Raw genomic sequence first — 20,503 nt, 5'->3', positions numbered from 1 at the left:
ACAGAGAAATGAGCATAAAACTCTGACTAGATTTGGCTAGTCATCCAAGAGGGGGATTTTACTTTGTGTGAAAGATCACATGAAAGGCAAAAATCATCAGGTGAGGAAACACCAGGAAGATGGAATGAAGTGCTGTCTGAATGCAGCCTTAGTTGGGAAAGGTGGAATGGTGAACTCATGTTTTTCATCTCTGAGGAGTAGCAGCTGTTTTCCATGATGGAGCTGTTGCCGTGGTAACTGTACACTGTCCGTCAAAACAGCCAAATGCACACTGTCTCTAAGCCCAGATAGATTGTTGATGCTTGAGAATTATTGCTGCTAGAACATCTTTGTGTCCCCAATCTAGTCCTTTCAGAACAAGCAGAAACTCCCTTAATCAAAATTCTGCTTGTCTCTCTCTCCCACCCCAACTGCAGTCCTTTTCGGTAATTCAGTTCAGGGAAAATGAATGCGCAGGGTGGGAGCATCTCAGTGGCAGGGCCTACCTCTCATCTATATGTGCTCATTAGAAAACCCAAAGAGGGCATCACTGACTACTATTCATGATGGCTCTGGTCAGAGTCACTAATACTTCTGAATACCAGTTGCTGGAAACCACAGGAGGGGAGATGGTGCTTGGGCTCAGGTCCTGCTTCCAGATTACCCACAAGTCTCTGGTTGGCAACTGTGAGAACAGGATGCTAGACTAGATAGGCCGCTGGCATGGTACAGCAGGCTCTTCCTATGTTCTTATGTCCACACATGCATGTGCAGGATCTCTTCCGATGTTCTCATGAAGGTTAGGGGTAGAACCATCAACAAGCACACACCCCTGCCATGCATGTTCTTTATCCGTGTGCTAAACTATAGAAAAGGCCCTAAGCCTTCTACCATATTGCTCTCTGTGGCTTTAACAGCCTTCACTTTTCCATTAAGGTAAAGGTAAAGGGAGCCCTGACCATTAGGTCCAGTTGTGACCGACTCTGGGGTTGTGGTGCTCATCTCGCTTTATTGGCCGAGGGAGCCGGCGTACAGCTTCTGGGTCATGTGGCCAGCAGGACTAAGCCGCTTCTGGCAAACCAGAGCAGCGCACAGAAACGCCGTTTACCTTCCTGCCAGAGCGGTACCTATTTATCTACTTGCACTTTGACATGCTTTCAAACTGCTAGGTGGGCAGGAGCTGGGACCGAGCAATGGGAGCTCATCCCGTCGCAGGGCTTTGAACCGCCAACCTTCTGATCGGCAAGTCCTAGGCTCGGTGGTTTAGACCACAGTGCCACCTGTGTACCCTTCCATTAAGCTACAGTGGTACCTCGGGTTACATACGCTTCAGGTTACAGACTCCACTAACCCAGAAATAGTACCTCGGGTTAAGAACTTTGCTTCAGGATGAGAACAGAAATCGTGCTCCGGCGGTGCAGCAGCAGCAGGAGGCCCCATTAGCTAAAGTGGTGCTTCAGGTTAAGAACAGTTTCAGGTTAAGAACAGACCTCCGGAACGAATTAAGTACTTAACCCGAGGTACCACTGTACTTTCTTTTAATTCCTCCTCTAGTGCTTTTTCTTTTCTTGAAGTCTTTTCTACACCACCCTAATGGAACAATCAAAAAAAAGTGTAACAGGAATATCCTGCAGCAAAGACAAAAGCCACACTTTTGCAATCAGAATTCTATTCTGTGGAGAACAACAAATTCTGTCTTATCTTGTCTGCTGCTTTCACATTGTTATGAGTTTGTTCATGGCCTCTCCATCTGCTTGCTTTTAGAGGGCTTATAGCAGCACTGTGTGTTACTCAAATCTCAGCTAAATCTTTCTGCACAGAAGCTGGCTCCAGAATGGCCACACACAAATCAAACTCTGTCCAAACAAACTGAAAGTAAAAATAAACCTGAGTCAAGTTGTTTTTTTTTTAAAGGCCAAAGTAGAGCTTCCCTCTCTATGTGTTTTCCTCTTTTTATATCAAATCATTTTTTATGAATACCCCTTCTTCTAAAGCTATTAATTCATACAAGATTAGAATATTTGCCATCCTCTCTTCCACACACCCTGAAAATGCTACCTTTTGAGATTTTGTCTTCTCACAGGAAACAGCGGCTGCCATTCCCTAACATGTATACACAATGCTGTTCTGGGTTGCCCAGCAACCAGCAAGGAGGCACGTCAAAGATCCAATGAATGAATAGCAAATGTGACAATACTTGGACATTAAGTGAGATTATTTGGCCTTCTGGGGCAATTTGCTCAGATTCTCCTCTGTCTAAAATCTTTCTGAAATGGACATATTAGTCACAAAGTGTATATTCCACAAGGAGAATTGAAGGATGTGTGCATATAACATCCCCTAAAATTCCAGCACAATCCTATATGTATTTATACAGAAATAAGTTTCACTATTTTCAGTGGGGCTCACTCCCAGGTGAATATACATATTGGTGTGTGGGCGTGTAAGAGAGAGAGAGTAAATCTTTTTGCATTATTTGTGCTCTTATGTTTTATCTCTGCATCAAGGTGACAACAATATTGTCAACTACAAAGCTACTTTGAGTAAGAGCTAAGCATTAACTACAAAGTCAGAGTTCCAGATCTGTCAACTTGCAACTGCAGTACTGCTCACACTTGCAAATTGCATTCACTCAATATGTGAAAAGAGATGGTGGAGAGTAAGACTGCATCCTCTGGTCCTGCCCATATCTTCTGTGTTCATCAGTGTGGACTAAGTCCTATGTGGTATGTGTACAACTGGAAGCAAAGTAGATGCTTCCATGCAACTGATGACCCTGCAAAAATGCTGGGCCAATGATCTCGCAGAGCCTTCGTGCATTGAGTTGTAACCACAATGGGCACACCTTCTGCATCCGAACACACAGAAGGGAGGGGCAGGCCAACAGATGTAATCCTTTACTGCTCCTGAAAAGTAAACAGGCTTATCACATAGTTTATCAAGATTCTATTGTCTTAAAGAGAGAGGAAGTGATATCACATTGTTTACAATTCAGAAAAGAAGAAATAATAAGCATTCTTAAAAAACAATTATGTGTCCCCTTTGGCTGACCAATTCATATATTTAAAAAAACACATAATAAAGACTTGAAGAAAAAGCATAATTCTTGGAATGCTAGCACTTTTCTCCAGGCACATAGTACAGTGGTACCTCGGGTTACATACGCTTCAGGTTACAAAAGCTTCAGGTTACAGACTCCGCTAACCCAGAAATATTACCTCGGGTTAAGAACTTTGCTTCAGGATGAGAACAGAAATTGGGCTTGGGCGGCGCAGCGGCAGGAGGAGGCCCCATTAGCTGAAGTGGTGCTTCGGGTTAAGAACAGTTTCAGGTTAAGAACGGCCCTCCGGAACGAATTAAGTACTTAACCCGAGGTGCCACTGTACTGGTTGACACACAAACTAAGTGCATAGGTGGCCTCACATGCGCCAAGTTTGCTTAAAAATGTAGATCTAATTAAATTATCCCCCATGCTTTAAGAAACCATTTAGGGATGAGAGCCACAGCAAGGAGCAATTTATCACTAATGTTCTGCCATGGAACACGTTTGCAGTACTGCACTAGGGCTCAACTCTCGAGCACCTGAAGCAAGAGAGAGTGCATCTTCAAACATCTGCAGAGTGCTTTTTCTTCCCTGCTGAATAAACACAACTGGAATGTGAGATCGAGATTATGACAAGGTTCTCCTTCAAAAAGATATGGCTTTCAGGTAGGCCACAACCTACTTCTAGGCATTTTCACAGGAATCTCCTGACTTCCTATTAACATTTGCAAGATGTTAATAGCAGCCTACTTTGAACAATGCAGGGCAGGTAGAAAGAACCCTGTGACTCTATGGATGTTGATAAACTACAACTCCCATTATCCTTGACCGTTGGCCATGCTGGCTTGGCCAATGAGAGCTGGAGTCCAATAACATCTGGAGGGCCACAGGTTCCTTACCCATGTTTCACAGGAACGATTTATAGCTGGAGACAATTCAATGGCAACAAACATCAACTGTTACATCCACAACAAAGATGGTCCATTTTACCTTCACTGCAACCAAGATCTTTTCCTGCTCATGACACAGATTATAACATTCGGCCAAGAAGACTTTCCCAAAGGCTCCTTCTCCCAGTTCCCTTTTGAGAACAATATTGTGTCGCTTGATGTGCTGGACAACTGCAAAATGAAGGTAAAGCAAGGATTAGAAATGAATTTCCTGGCCAAGGAAAGAGGCATTTTGGGAAGTGGGCCCAGGTAAAATCCCAGCATGTAGAGCAACAGGGCTTGCTTGCTCTGTCCTGCCCCAAAGCAGGACTCCTCTCTTTTTACCTGGCCATGTTAAGTCAAAGCAGCTAATGCAGAGGTCAGGACCATTCAGGCTCACATGGCCATTTCTAGCAAACTCTGCCCACCCACCAATCATGTGACCTGACAATCGTTTCAATCTGCCCCAACACCTTCCTCAGCTTTCTTCTTGTGAAATTGTGGGCGAACATATCAGACGACACAGGGATTCTTCCAAAGCAGCTCTTTATTTGTAAGCTGAACAGAACTGAACTGAGGAGCTCAGTCAGCCTGCTTATATAGAGCTCCAGAACAATGTAACTGTTGCCATTTTCTAAAACTATCCAATCACTGAACGTCACTTTCAATCCTTCATTTGCATACAAACTATCCAATCACTGAACGTCACTTTCGATCCTTCATTTGCATAACTATCTACAGTATCGCCCTGCTGGCCCAGGGTGAGAACTCCAGTACATAACACCTCTGGTTAGACGTAACCATTTACTTATATTATGTATGAGGTATACATTTCCCCTGCCCCAAACAAAGGGGGAATTGAACATAAAATACATAAAATGGAATTTAAATATATGGTTAGCCTTCCAGGGGCCACATTCTGATGTGGGGAGGCAAAGCCAACAGAGGGTGGGGCACAAGAATGAAATACTTTGATACTGCTGTTAAAATGGTGTACAGGTTGGGTTGAAAAGGCTTAGAGAGGGGAAAAGTGTGTTTCTTTTTGACAAGATCAAGGTCGTCTGTCATCCTGGGATGTCTTTGATCACCACAGCAGAGTGAGCTCTGAAAAAAACAATTCTGAATGCTGCTGCTTCAAGAAATAAATTAAGAGGAGGAAAACACTGAAAGACAGGCTGTGTTTATTTCCTGTCAGTTCCATTTTTTAACATTTCTTTAACAGCTGCTTCCCTTTATTGCACAGCAAAGAAAATTTCTGAGAGGGGGGGAGGGGAAAATTCATATAACCTCGGAAGATAAAGTGGGTCTTCCTTTAATTAAATCCAGCCTACTCTGTGGCTCTCCTCGCTTGCTCCTCTTAAATTAAGCTGCCACTTACTCTGTCTGTTTCATTCAACAACTAGGATAAATAAAATGTTTCATTCTAGCAAATATGATTTACACTCTTGCTCTGAGGTTAAACAGAGAAATAAGACAATTGGCAGCAATATGGCCATCAGAGCCTGGGCAATTGTCTGCTACAGGATAAAACTGTCTTGCTGTATTAAAACTTGGACCCTTCACCATTTTCTTTGATGCCTGTTCTTTCTTTCCCTGCTTACAAAAATATTTACAGGGCATGTCTACTCAAGTGTAAGCCTCACTGAATTCTATGAGACTTATCGCCATGTAAGTATGTACAGGATTGCAGTCTTAGTACTTAAAATACCAGACCATACAGACGTATGAATGTCACAAACTATACTGAACAACTATTCCTGTTTTTGAGATGTTACTTGAGATGATACGAAAAGGATAAAGTTATGACAATGCTGCTGTTGCTGGTTTATTTTTGTCTGCTTCCCATTATTATTATTATTATTATTATTATTATTATTATTATTATTTTATTTTTACCCCGCCCATCTGGTTGGGTTTCCCCAGCCACTCTGGGCAGCTTCCACAAAGACCAAAAATACACTAAGATGTCACACATTAAAAACTTCCCTGAACAGGGCTGCCTTAAGATGTCTTCTGAATGTCAGGTAGTTGTTTATCTCTTTGACATCTGATGGGAGGGCGTTCCACAGGGCGGGTGCCACTACCAAGAAGGCCCTCTGCCTGGTTCCCTGTAGCTTTGCTTCTCGCAATGAGAGAAGGCCCTCGGTGCTGGATCTCAGCATCTGGGCAGAACGATGGGGGTGGAGACACTCCTTCAGGTATACTGGGATGAGGCCGTTTAGGGCTTTAAAGGTCAACACCAACACTTTGAATTGTGCTCGGAAACGTACTGGGAGCCAATGTAGGTCTTTCAAGACCAGTGTTATGTGGTCTCTGCAGCCGCTCCCAGTCACCAGTCTAGCTGCCGCATTCTGGATTAGTTGTAGTTTCCGGGTCACCTTCAAAGGTAGACCCACATAGAGCACATTGCAGCATTGCAGACCCTATATCAGATGCTCCTGTATAGCAAGAGTGAAAGCTTCTGTTTTAGCAGGAGTTTCACTGCAAACCACTCCTGGAGCAAGGCTCTTTGAAAGGTCCCGCCCACCTGTCATATTTGACCCAAGAGATATAGGACAGGTACAGAGGGGAATAAAGGTTCTCTACCCCTGCTTTATAGTGTAAATCAAACACTGGCCCAGACAAAATAAGCAGCGGTTGCAGGCGCCACTGATCAACCCCATCCTCTTGTCAAAATGGCCAGTGGAGGATGCAACAGGTAAAGGATGCAGCCTGCCAGCTGCATAAGTTTCCCCACCGTTGCTTTTCACGTTGAAGAGATGGCTCCAAAATGCCAACAGAGGGCCCTGAAAATGTAGAACTAGGCTAACAGACTTGCTGAACTCAGAACCTGCCTCTACGAACACAGAATTATAGAACTGTCATGAAGAAAGGCATCCTAGGTGTCATCTAGTCCAAAGCCCTGCAGTGCAGGAATCACAGCTAAATCCCTGCCAGATGGCGATCCAAACTCTGTTTAAAAACTTCCAGTGAAGAAGAGTCCACAACCTTCAGAAGTAGTATGTTCCACTGTTGAGAAGCTCTTGCCATCAGAAAGTTCTTCCTAAAGTTTACTTGAAATCTCCTTTCCTGTTATTTGGAACAGCAGAAAGCAAGCTTGCTCCGTCTTCCATGTGACAGCCCTTCAGATATTTGAAGATGATTACCATATCACCTCTTTTCCAGGTTAAACATGCAACTCTCTCAACCATTCCTCATAAGACTTGTTTTTCAGACCCTTTATCATCTTGGTCACCCTCCTCGGCACATGTTTCCAATATATGAATCTTCCTTATACAATGTCCCATCAGGCCCAGTATTGTCAAGCTCCCAAGTGCTCATGCTAGGATCTTAAACTATCCATGCTACTGGAGAAGCTAAGGGGTGACCCTGGGACCTTCTATACATGGTCTACCACTGAACTGTGGCCTTTCTGAGGAATATATACAGCAGGCTATTAGTGCAGTAAATGTCCGAAACTTACTTTGCCACTGGTGGCAGACCATATAGGGGGGGGGGAATGCATGCTGGGTTTAAGGTTGATATTTGGCCATTTGACTTGGTGATGGGGAGCTACCTAAATCTCAATGTACAACAGTTCAGCCAGCACCAGTATCACAGCTTATCATTTCTAAACCGCTTCACATGATCAAATAGAATACTGTGAAAAATAAAAAACAGCACATTACAAATGAGAATCAGATCCAAATATATCAATGATTCACATTTGTTGTTGTTTAGTCATTTAGTTGTGTCCGACTCTTCGTGACACCACGCCAGGCACTTCTGTTTTCCACTGCCTCCTACAGTTTGGTCAAACTCATGCTGGTAGCTTCGAGAACACTGTCCCACCATCTCGTCCTCTGTCGTCCCCTTCTCCTTGTGCCCTCCATCTTTCCCAACATCAGGGTCTTTTCCAGGGAGTCTTCTCTTCTCATGAGGTGGCCAAAGTATTGGAGCCTCAGCTTCAGGATCTGTCCTTCCAGTGAGTACTCAGGGCTGATTTCCTTAAGAATGGATAGGTTTGATCTTCTTGCAGTCCATGGGACTCTCAAGAGTCTCCTCCAGCACCAGAATTCAAAAGCATCAATTCTTCGGCGATCAGCCTTATTTATGGTCCAGCTCTCACTTCCATGCATTACTACTGGGAAAACCATAGCTTTAACTATACGGACCTTTGTTGGCAAAGTGATGCCTCTGCTTTTTAAGATCCTGTCTAGGTTTGTCATTGCTTTTCTCCCAAGAAGCAGGTGTCTTCTAATTTCATGGCTGCTGTCACCATCTGCAGTGATCATGGAGCCCAAGAACGTAAAATCTCTCACTCCTCCGTTTCTTCCCCTTCTATACTTCACATTTAAAGTAATGCAATTAACAATGAAACAAAATATTCTCTTAAACATTAAAAGGAAAATAAAAAACAAACACCAAAATGCAGTAAAAAAACCCCCACATATAAATAACTAAACAAAATGAATGGAACAGAAGTTGCACCCACAGGCTCCCCCCCCCCACTGAGTTTCTGGTAGGATTAATAATAATTTACATACTATTATTTTTGCCCCACAGCAAAACAACACACTTCCTACAATGCTTCTGTGCTGTCTACACCTAGGCATGCCCTTTCCCTCCAAATCACATCTCTCTCCCAGCCTCCCTCTCTCAAAATCTATCCATCTATCTTCCTCTTCTTCCTCTTCTCTCTCAAAATCCCTCTCTGTTGATAATTACGGCATCCTGTGCCAAGCAGCTGTCACTAAGGAACACGAGCTGCCCCAACACTTCCGCAGTGACAATGCATGCAAGTTTATTGGCTGATTTATCGCACCATAATGAACTCGCTCACAACTTTCCATCCGTAGCCTGAGAAGCAGAGGGAGATGGGCCACGGCCTGAACATTTTGTTCCGATACATCTGAAAGGAGGGAGAAACAATCACAAGTATTTGTAACCACGGTTGCCCCCTCCTCACAGCCCACTGTTCCTGAAAAAAGTGGGCACGAGGCAAGCATCCAAGGCTGTTTGGTATTCACAGAAGGGCATGAGTCCAATCTTCCGGCAGATGCAGGACTTTGCTGAATAAGGCATGCGCAGATAAAGGACAATCACTTTTATTCAGCTCTGATTTATTCAGCTACCCTAATGAGCTTGACCATAAGATAATATTCTCCAACATTTTGAAGCCCCCCCACAACTGTTCTAAATCTATTCTGCCTTCTCTTGCTCCTCAACCTGCCTCTTGGCTTCAGTTCTATAGCTTAGTATGCAAATATTTGTGCATGCAGTTATTTATTTCATGACATATTTTTATTTTGCTCTTCCTACGAGGAGTTCAGGACAGAATCCCATTCCTCCTCTGCCATCTTTAATCTTCACAATGCTAAGATAGTGATTATTGCAAGGTCACCCAGTAACCTTTGTGGGCATGCGGGGATTTGAACCTGCTCCACCTTCATGTTGTTTAGTCATTTAGTCGTGTCCGACTCTTCGTGACCCCATGGACTAGAGCACGCCAGGCACTACTGTCTTCCACTGCCTCCCTATGTTTGGTCAAACTCATGCTGGTAGCTTCGCGAACACTGTTCAACCATCTCGTCCTCTGTCATGCCCTTCTCCTTGTGCCCTCCATCTTTCCTAACATCAGGGTCTTTTCCAGGGAGTCTTCTCTTCTCATGAGGTGGCCAAAGTATTGGAGCCTTAGCTTCAGGATCTGTCCTTCCAGTGAGCACTCAGGGCTGATTTCCTTAAGAATGGATAGGTTTGATCTTCTTGCAGTCCACGGGACTCTCAAGAGTCTCCTCCAGCACCAGAATTCAAAAGCATCAATTCTTCGGCGATCAGCCTTCTTTATGGTCCAGCTCTCACTTCCATACATCACTACTGGGAAAATCATAGCTCCACCTTAGTCTATGTCTAACATCCAAGTCACTGGTCCCATGCTGTGAATGGCGCATGCAGGAATCGATAGATTACAACACGATATCAAAAGTACTTTTTTTTTTTTAACTAGACATCTTCAGGCCCTTCTTAAACCACCCATAGTGGTCAGCTGGAAAAGCACCGTGCAAACCAATCTAATGTGGGTAAGTGGGAAACGGTTGTACATGTGCTTCACTCAGGTTTTGGCAAATGGTGGGGAGGAAGTCCCATGTGGTTTATAATCCTATCCCTTTCCAAAAGACTGTGTGCCCCTCTAGGTGTCCCACAGCGACAGGTTCGGAAGCTAGACCTGGAAACTGAGCTGGCACCTCTGATTAATCAAGAACCCTTAAGCCTACTGGTTGATTGTGGGGTGTCCGTGGTCAATCCTGGTCAATCTTTGGACTCTCAGCTATTTACCCCCTTCTCCCCCCCAAAAGCGCTCCGCAACTCTGGCTCCCTAAAAAAAGCTCAACAAACAACTTTGGTCAACCCAATGGGTAGATCACTGCCAGTTTTTTTTATAGTGGGAATAGATCACAGTCTCTTGGGAGTTGGAAATGCCTGCCATAGAGCATTAGATGGCATCACAAATAAGCCTTTTCAGGTAGCTTCTACATTGTATCTTCCATTAACAGTCATGTTGGAATGCCCTGCATGAATCCTGGTCTCTTAGGTAAGCAATAAGTAAGCTTTCCTCCACCAACATATTGCTGATAATCTATATCCTTGTTTACTTTCAATAGCCCTGCTTTCTTTACAAAACACGTCCCTTCTGCTACAAACAATTGTTGTCAATTACAACCTTTTTAAGGGTTGGTTTACCACATGCATTGCCTTATTGATTTCCTATCCACTGATAATGTAATTTAAATTTATTGCTTTACTATATACCATATTTTTCCTTCTATAAGACGCCCCCATGTATAAGACGCCCCCTATTTTGGGGGCAACAACCAATCACCAGTCCACCCTTGGTACTATCCGTGTATAAGATGACCACTGATTTTTGACATTTTTTGGAGGGGGGGAACCTAGTTTTATGCACAAAAAAATACAGTATATATTTGCCATTTAAAGCTCAATGCTTGGAACTATTGAGGATTTAAACAGCCAGTATCTGAATGGATGAACTGACAACACCAAAAAGCATCAGGCTTATCACAATGTTGGGTGATATGAAAGTTTTACATGGACTGGATTATTGACACAGCAGATCACCACTTCATCTTGCTGTGTGAAACAGTGCAAAGTTTTCTACAAAGTGATGAGGGACCTATCCCCCCCCCATATTGTTTAACTACAACTCCCATCAGCTCCAGCAAGCATGACCAATGGTCATGGAAGATGGGAGTTGTTAAACTACAACACCTAGAGGGACACAGGTTCCCCAATCCTGATCTAAAAGCACACGAAGTCCCAAATTTGCTAATCAGGTCTGAGTCTGGTCAATGCCTGGATAGGATATCTGGGGATAGCTTCTGTACACACAGCTTTGAGCAGCAGATGGAATATTAATGTAACAAATAATAAAAATGCAGTCACTGTGTACCGTATTTTTCGCTCTATAAGACGCACCTGACCATAAGACGCACCTAGTTTTAGAGGAGAACAAGAAAAAAAATATTCTCTCCCTCTCTGCGCAGCACCCCTTCACTCAAGCAGCAGAAGAAGCGGAGCCCCTTCCATGTCTCCTCCCGCTTTGTTGAAGGGGCGCTGCGTAGAGAGGATAAGTTGCGCAACGCCTCTCCAGCGAAGCCAGAAGAGCAAGTGGGATCAGGACACACCAACCCCTCTTGCTCTCCTGGCTTCAGCGAAAGCAACATGAAGCCTAAGGAGCGCAGCGGGAGGTCCCCCACTGCGCTCCAGAGGTTCACGTTGCTTTTGCTGAAGCCATGGAGCCTGCATTCGCTCCATAAGATGCACACACATTTCCCCTTACTTTTTAGGAGGGGGAAAGTGCATCTTCTAGAGCGAAAAATACGGTATATAAATGTGTGAAATGGTATGAAATGTTGACAATTAATTTGAGATGGATATTTGCCATCAGCATTTGAAACATGGCAATATTTTCTATTTGATTTTAATATTTGATATTTGAAAAGAATTGATAGAAGAAAGCATATCTGGCACAACAGAATTTAATTTTTGTGGAATGTGCTAAAAACGTAAGGCAAGTTTTGAGGCTGGCAGGTGTTGAGATAGTTAAATGAAGAGCATGGAAAGTATCGTACACACTCCTCTAGGTAAAAGAGGCAATAGTATGACTTAGCTGCTCCAGTTCCTAAGAAAAAAAAGTCTCCAGATCACAGTTAATTTGTAATATTAATCAGATTTCTTCCCACTTTCCCACTTAAGCATTTTAGGTACTGTTAAATTAATTTATATTCATTCATCTTGAGTAGCCTAGGGGAGCTGCTCACTAAGAAACCACACATATGCTTCGAAAAAGAGTTGTTTAGCATCTCTGCCAGCCACCTCAAATTCAGCAAGCGACTGTCCATTACTCTGCATCTGCGGAAGGGATGTTAATATAGCCTTGACCCTATGTTACTGGGCGCCATAAACCCCTGTGTGCTTTGTGTTTGTTTATTTAGGGCCAGACTAAAAGTGATGTTTGAGATGCCTCCAAAAGCAGCCACCAAGGGATGGGACAATTTGAATTGGGCCATGACATGGGGAGGCTTTAAGAAACACGTCTTGTTGAGCTGTGGCCCTGTTTGAAAGTCACCATCACCAAAGCGGCTATTACCTTTAGTATGAAAACCGTACAGGGCACAAAATCTCTTTCAAATGTCTTGTGCACATGTACGGAGACTGGAATGTGGCATTCTAAGCTTGGTAGGCTTTGCATTTGCCTTATACAGTGGTACCTCAGGTTACATACGCTTCAGGTTACAGGTGCTTCAGGTTATAGACTCCACTAACCCAGAAATAGTACCTTGGGTTAAGAACTTTGCTTATGGATGAGAACAGAAATCGTGCTCCGGCGGCGCAGCAGCATCAGCAGTAGCAGCAGCAGCAGGAGGCCCCATCAGCTAAAGTGGTGCTTCAGGTTAAGAATAGTTTCAGGTTAAGAACGGACCTCCAAAACAAATTACGTACTTACTGAGGTACCACTGTAGACCTGGAAAATGCAACCCCTGTTTGTTCACCTTCTCTGGGTTGTCATCAAGTTCTACCTTGCCCATGTTTACTGAGCCAGTTAAGCATTACTTCGAGCTAAGCCTTCCTTATTTTAATGGGATTTACACTCAAGTAAGTGCACAGGATTCCAGCCTTAGGGTCCTGTGTGTGTGTGTGTGAGAGAGAGAGAGAGAGAGAGAGAGAGAGAGAGAGAGAGAGAGAGAGATGTGCATTCTGGCATATTTATTTCAGCCATTTTCTCAGGGGCTGATACTAGAAATAGGTGAATATATCAGTTTTGGTTTATTTCATTTTCTCCTTTTTCCAGTCAAGTTCAGTTCTCAATATTTCCGCATCACTTCCGCATCACTCTGTGATTTATTTATTTTTTAAAAACTCTCATGAAAATTCATTAGTGTTCTTGTGCAAATTTCTCCTACTATAGACATTTTTATATGAAATGTTCCCCAATATACAGTCTTGCAATGCAATTTCACCTAACATAATGCATTCTTTTATGTTATTCTAACTAATATATATGCATCTAATATATATGTATCTAACTAATGTAACATATCCTTTAGTATATGCACTTCTGCACATGTTATGTAGCTGAAGAACTGCACTGCAAAATTAAAGTGTGAATTTTGAAAGATGGCTGAATTTTAGGTCATAGATTCAGATGGCTGAATTTTAGGTCATACTCATTTCAGTGAGTGTGAATTAGGTACATTCACCTTTAAATGCAAACTGAATCAAATCTCCCCCTTGCTTAGCTGGTACTGAAAGCATGTCTCTAAAGGGCTCCATAATCTCTGAAAGCTCTCAATGGCAACTCTGGACATGTTAAAAAGCATTATTATTCGATTTTCACCCAAACCTTTCCCCCAGTTCAACTCTTATCATCATTCACCCATCTTCCATGGCTTTTTGTTGTTGTTGCAAAATTGGAGGCAGATTCACTTCCTAACCTGCCTGGGAGTCTCTGAGAGAAGTGCCAGGAAGAAGAAAACTTATAATGTGAGTACATTACCTCCTGTTGAAAGCCAGCTAAAATGATCTGTCATCATTAAACATGGATGTTGTTAACACCAGCCAGGAAATATATCAACAGAGATGGTAACACTCCCAAATGCCTTCGGTGCTTTAACCCATATTCTGCAGATATTCTGTCAAAGGGTGTAAGGATGGAATCTATTTAATAGCTTTAATTGCCTAAGATGTGGCATGGCACAGCTGCAAAATATTGTTTAAATTTATGACATCAGCGTATTAAACAGCCAAAGACAGGCAGGCACGGGGCTGCCTCTCTCATCTTTCTCGCCACTCTTTACTAGGTTCCCTTCCCTGTTTTTGTATCTAAAAGGGGAATGTGGCACATCTGGGTTTTCTTGGTCAGCACCTAAGCAAATGAGAAGCAAGTGACATTTTAAGCATAATACTTTATCCGTCTAAGAAAACACTCCAAAAATCTAGTTTCCCTATACTTCTAAGATAGGCTGGCATCAGAGAGGTTCTATATCAGTAACGTTGGCGCTCTTATGGCTTTAAAGAGCCCTCGGAGCCCGAAGAACTGGGGTGGAGTGTTCAGAATCAAAACCTGCATAGGCCTTGCTTTACACTGTCTGCACCTTGCCATTCACACACACACACCTTGTGGCATGCTGGCTTTTGTCATGGCTGGAGCTAGTTCAGACATGGCGTGAGGGTTAACGGCCTGTCTTTGGGGAGAATCGGAAGTGAGCGCCTAAGGGAGGGATGAGGAACCTGTGGCCCTCCAGATCTGGTTGGAGCACACATCCCAAGATTTGGAGCTCAGGTATGTCTGTATGACATACCTGTCAGGTATGTCAGGTATGTCTTCATGGACAGAGCTGCAGCTTCCTGGCAGAAATTTCACTGATGTCGTGGAAGGGTTTTTTAGCTATTAAATGTGTGTTGTGAATGCATGTATTGGACCTCAGTTGATAAAATGTGTGTGTGTGTTTTCTCCCCAAAGACAATGTTTCTGTCTCTTTAAAAGCTCCAAAGGGAAACATCAAAGTTGGATGCAGCAGTCATGTACTGCTGTTGTGCTGTATTGTCCGTAGATAAATGGTAAAGTAACTGTTTGTGTGAATATGACCTCAGTGTGCAAATTATTCCGATGTATTAACTGGTGCAAGGACGCGGGTGGCACTGTGGTCTAAACCACAAAGTCTAGGGCTTGCCGATCAGATTGTTCGCGGTTCGAATCCCCGCGACGGGGTGAGCTCCTTTTGCTTGGTCCCTGTTCCTGACAACCTAGCAGGCCGAAAGCACACCAGTGCAAGCAGATAAATAGGTACCGCTGCAGTGGGAAGGTAAGCAGCATTTTCGTGTGCTGCTCTGGTTCGCCAGAAGCGGCTTAGTCATGCTGGCCACATGACCCAGAAGCTGTCTGCAGACAAATGCCGGCTCACTCGGCCTATAGGTACTAATTGTCAAATAATTCTGTGTACATTGCGGCAGCCTTTGGCTATGTGCAATAAAACTGACTGAGACTGAGACACTCGGCCTATAGAGTGAGATGAGCGTGCAACCCGAGTCATCAACGACTGGACCTAATGGTCAGGGGTTCCTTTACCTTTACCTATTAACTGCCGCAGTGATTTACCTCAGAGCTGCAATCCAGTGACTTCTCCTGGAGATAAAACTTTACTTCTGAGGGCTTCATGCCCTCCAACTACTAGGCAATGCTATCTAAAAATATCTTACTGACTTACCACCTAAAAAGTAAGTTCCAGCTTTAAAGACTACCATATCATTCTTTGTTTTTGTTCTCTGCCTTCCAAGGGAACAGCATATTCTAATTATAGCTTGAGAAAGAACAACTAAGCAGTCATTGCTAGATTTTATATTCTCAAATGTAGGGAAATAGACTTGGACAACGGCGTAGTGTGGGTTGTCAGCATGGCAAGTAATTTGCGCCCCCTAACCCGGGGCAAGGCTAGTAATTTGCACCCCCTAACCCGGGGCAAGGCAAGTAATTTGCGCCCCCTAACCCGGGGCAAGGCTAGTAATTTGCGCCCCTAACCCCTAACCTGCTGCCGCTGCCAGCTTCTTCTTGCTGCTGCCTGGGCTGGGGTATTTACGGTAAGGTAGCCACAACGGCGGCGGCGGGTCCATTTCAGGTGATCTGAGGTGAGTTGCCGCTGGCGCCGCTGCCCAAACGACGCCGCTTGCCCGGAGGAGGAGGAGGGCAGAGAGGCAAGGAAAATGCAACATGGCCCAGCAGCTGCAGCAGCAGCGGCGGGGCTGTGAGGAGGGGCTGCCTGGCGCTCCCTCCGCGGCCCTGACACGCGGGGACCGCGTTGAGCGCTGAGAGCCGCTGCCTGCCGGACGCCTTCAGCTCGGACGTGCGCACAGCTCGTCGGTTCTGCGAGACATGGGGCTCTAGGCGACTCCGGAGGCGGTGAGCGCGCCCCCCCAGATGTTGCGGCCGGTGCAGCCGCCCCCCCTGCACCCCCCACGCTATGCCACTGGACTTGGATGCAAGTTATAATCGGGCTTTGCACTGTGAGAGGCTTCATCCAGTTATGTCCAATAGACTGGTGCATTCCAGCTGAAGACTGCTCTAACTGCAGACTTGGGAAGCAAAGAACTTCACCAATCCTCTCTACTTCCTCCCACCCAGTCTTGCTTATCCTCCTGCCTGGTTAAGAGATCTGCAGAACTCAAAAGCTTGCTTACTATTTTATGACTGTATATTGCCCTAAAGTGGATTTTATATTTTAATAGGCTATGCATTGTTCTGTATCTGACTAACATTGCAGAAACGATTCATTAGGAGCAATGGCATTCTTATTTTTACTGCATGCTAGCTTGTCAGCAGCAAGGTCGTTGAATCAACAATTGCTTTCCCTCAAGCTAATTTCTGACAAACTTGCCGGAGGCAAGGAACGTAATGCAAGGAAAAACATTTGATTAATGACATGATCACTTGATAATGAATTGAAGCGAAGAGATGTTTGATTGATTTATGAATAATTCTAACTATGTGCTCGTCTTCTTACCAAAAGATTTATGAGAAATTTGAAAGGCAAAACTAAAAATTATACAAATGAATACATTAAGTTGAAGATTAAATGGATTCCCCCCTCCCCCACCACACCCTGCTGTTACCCTTTGGGCTAACTCTGGTTGTTCAGATAAAATTACAAATGGCCGAAGCACTCAAGTTGTATTAACTGATGGCAGAATAGTTTGATCTTTTAACATTTATGCATTGCACTGAACGCATTCCAAAGATGTTCTTTTGCACAAGAAAACTGGTTAGTGTGGACCCAAAGCACAATGTGCAGCCAGACACGGGAATCTTCACATCTGCCCAATACATTAAAAACAGAGCCATACCACTTTAAACAGTCATAGCTTCCCCTCAAAAATCTTGGGAAGTGCAATTTGTTAAAGGTGCTGAGAACTGTTAGGAGACCCCAATTCCTACCAGAGACATATTCTTAGAGTTCCCTGCAGAGAGGAACTGATTGTCAATCAATTCCGTGAACAGTAGATCTGGGAAAGGAATAGGAGTCTCGTAATACCTCTCTTGGCATGTAGTGAAGATGGGGCTAAATTGGACCCCCCCCCAGTCCTTATTTTCCAGGGATGCCCCCGAATTTGCAGAAGCCATCTCAGCTTCAGACTTGATCCCTGAATGTCCCACTTTTCCTTAAAAAGGAAAAGGTAAAGGACCCCTGACAGTTAAGTCCAGTCGCTGATGACTCTGAGGTTGCGGTGCTCATCTCGCTTTACAGGCCAAGGGAGCCGGTGTACAGCTTCCGGGTCATGTGGCCAGCATGACTAAGCTGCTTCTGGTGAAACCAGAGCAGCACACGGAAATGCCGTTTACCTTCCCGCCGGAGCGGTACCTATTTATCTACTTGCACTTTGACGTGCTTTTGAACTGCTAGGTTGGCAGGAGCAGGGACCGAGCAACGGGAGCTCACCCCGTCACGGGGATTCGAACCACCGACCTTCCAATCGGCAAGCCCTAGGCTCAGTGGTTTAGACCACAGCACCACCCATGTTTCCTTAGGATGTCCTTATTTTCATTGGAGAAATGGGAGGGTATGGAGTTATTCGACCCCCAAAGCCAAGGAGAAAAGTAACTATTCATTTTTTTGAAGACATCTGAAGGTAGCCCTCTGTAGGGAAGTTTTTTAAAAAATGTTTAATGTTTTATTATGTTTTTATATATGTTGGAAGCTGTGGCAACCCAGTCAGATGGGTGGCCAATAAAAAATAAAACTACTACTAGTACGACTGCTATGGGATGGGATGTTCCTCTTTTCAACAGAGAAATGTTGGAGGGTATGCTAAATTGGCTGTGCTCTAATGTGGAAATGTGGCCTCTGGCTGAAAAAGGTTCCTTGCTGCTGTATCAACTATATCTTGCCAGCTGCAATGGCTGACATAATAGCCGTGTTCCCTCATTCCTCCACAGCGTCGGTGAGTACATAAGGGGAATATGACTGAACTTGCTGCTCCTGCCGGTAATGCCTTTGTGCACCTCAAGGCATACAAACAACACCCACATGTTCAGCTGAATGGGTGAAAGGGACTCCTATGTGCCAACAGGAGGAAGCAGTTGTTGGCACCTGTCTGACTCGAGAGGCAATGGAGTGTGCCTCCAAGGGTGAAGTCAAGCCACTGGAGAATCACAGCGCCTGCAGGGACCGGCAACTTATAACTGTTGCCTCCTGCGTTGCTTTTGCTGCAAGCCTGGGCAGTGTGTCTGGAGGTCCTGATGTGGTCCAAAGGAAAGCAGAGTAATACTAGCTTGGATGCAGGGGTTTCTGAAAGGAGAGTGCAAGGCGCCATTCAACTCTTTAGGGACTCCACTCTGGATTTGTGTAGGGTCAGGAGCAGAAGAAGGCGGGTGCAGGGGATGCGCTGCGCACCGGGTGTCAGCCATAAGGGTGGGTGACATCACCGCGCCACCCCCCCACCCCACGCTCACTGCGTGGGCAGTGGGCTGCTAGGGACGGTGCTGCCGTGGGCAGCTAGCAGTGCCCCCCCGATGCTCGCTGCACAGGTGACTAGCGACAACACTCCTGATGCTCGCCAGGCAAGTGGCTAGGGACGTTCGTCGCGTGGGCTGCTAGCAGCACCCTCCCCCACTCTCTGCACGGGTGGCAGGTGGCTAGGGATGCTCACCATGCAGGCAGCTAGCGGCGTCCCCCCATGTTCAATGTGTGGGTGGCTAGCCCCACGCCCATGCCGCTCCAGGTGCCAGGGCAGGTAGCTCTGTCCCAGTAGGGTTTACTCCTTAGACATTTCTTCTCCCAAAGATGTTCTGCAAGGCAGCAAGTAAGTATGCAGTATGTGCTGGGAATTCCATGCAACCCAGAACCACACAGGGCTCTTGGCTGCATGGAAACCCGTATGTACACACAACTGAATGCATGCAAGGTCCAGTTTCATGAATTTGGCTGAATGCATACATCTTTGGGTATGTTCAGAGGCTCATGCGGACATCAGGGCTGGGATCCGATGGTGCAATCCTGCTCCCTCTCTGTGCATTAATTGAAATGTGGAAACAATCATCAGAATAGGACAATTTCCAGAATAAAATAAATGGTAAATAAGAAATGTAGTAGTAGCAACAGCAATAATGGCAATGGAAATTCTGGATTTCAGCCAGAGGGTAATTAATATATCTGACTCAGTGCATTCATCAAGGGGGACTGGAGATTTCATTTATTTGATAATATTGACTGCTTACTTTGTGGAGATGGACTTTTAGCACTTGGTTCTACTCAAAGAACAGGCCTTCTTGTGACACTGGAGCTAATAGCACTAGGATGAGCTGGCACCAGTGATCATCAGTACTTTGAAATTTTCTTGGGAATAGATAAGAAGTCAATGAAAATTAACAATAACTCAGCTCTTGATTTAAAATGGTAGAAGCCACCCAAAGGAAAAACTTGGAACCAACTGATTTGAAATGAAACCTATTTCATAGCCAGCTGTGCTTAGGGTGGGGTGAAGGTAGGTTCTGAAAAAACTTTTTGACCACAAACTATTTTATATGTGTTTGTTTGTTTGTTTGTTTGTGCATGTACTAAACTAAGCCTCACATTCCTGGCAGATAGTTCAAACACTTGCAAATAATTTCTTCCTTTTCTGCATTAAGTATTGAGCTATACTGCTTGGTTTGTCCCAACAGTAATTCCAGTAAGAAGTTATATTTCACCTTTCTCTTGAGCACAGATCAAGAAAGGCAAATTGTCAGAACAGGCTTCAAAGAGTGGGAGAGTTCACTCCATTTGGAAGCAAACTAAAGCAACAAGGAGTTTGCAGAGAAATAGCAGGTGTTTGGTGATATCCGCTGCCTGTTGGACAAAGGAATTATGCAGCGGGATCAGTTAAATTAATTGTGTTGGGCTCAAAACTTGTACAGGCAATATATCACACAAATAGTTGGGAAGCCAGTCTGGCTGGAAACTGGATACTCAATGAGATAGTCCTTTGGCCAACCCAGCACAACAATTTCTAATGGCCATGTAGT

At 44.5% G+C, this 20,503-nt stretch overlaps 1 protein-coding gene and 1 long non-coding RNA gene across 10 annotated transcripts in view; one reads left to right on the top strand and one right to left on the bottom strand.

Annotated features, from left to right (window-relative positions):
- Positions 1–20,503, bottom strand: part of NTRK2 (neurotrophic receptor tyrosine kinase 2) — a 188,204-nt gene that overhangs the window by 37,539 nt on the left and 130,162 nt on the right. For all 9 annotated transcript variants that reach the window (XM_083701958.1, XM_083701950.1, XM_083701956.1 and 6 more), the window contains one exon: positions 4,013–4,143. In XM_083701958.1, the coding sequence (XP_083558084.1) occupies positions 4,013–4,143 (131 nt within the window). The remainder of the gene's footprint in view (positions 1–4,012; positions 4,144–20,503) is intronic.
- The window catches only part of LOC310826847, a 158,727-nt gene that overhangs the window by 112,533 nt on the left and 25,691 nt on the right, over positions 1–20,503 (top strand). The gene's annotated exons all lie outside the window — the stretch shown is intronic.

This window comes from Podarcis gaigeae, assembly GCF_964106915.1.
Source record: "Podarcis gaigeae genome assembly, chromosome: 11".
Taxonomy (NCBI): domain Eukaryota; kingdom Metazoa; phylum Chordata; class Lepidosauria; order Squamata; family Lacertidae; genus Podarcis; species Podarcis gaigeae.
This window is presented reverse-complemented; position numbering and strand designations above follow the sequence as displayed.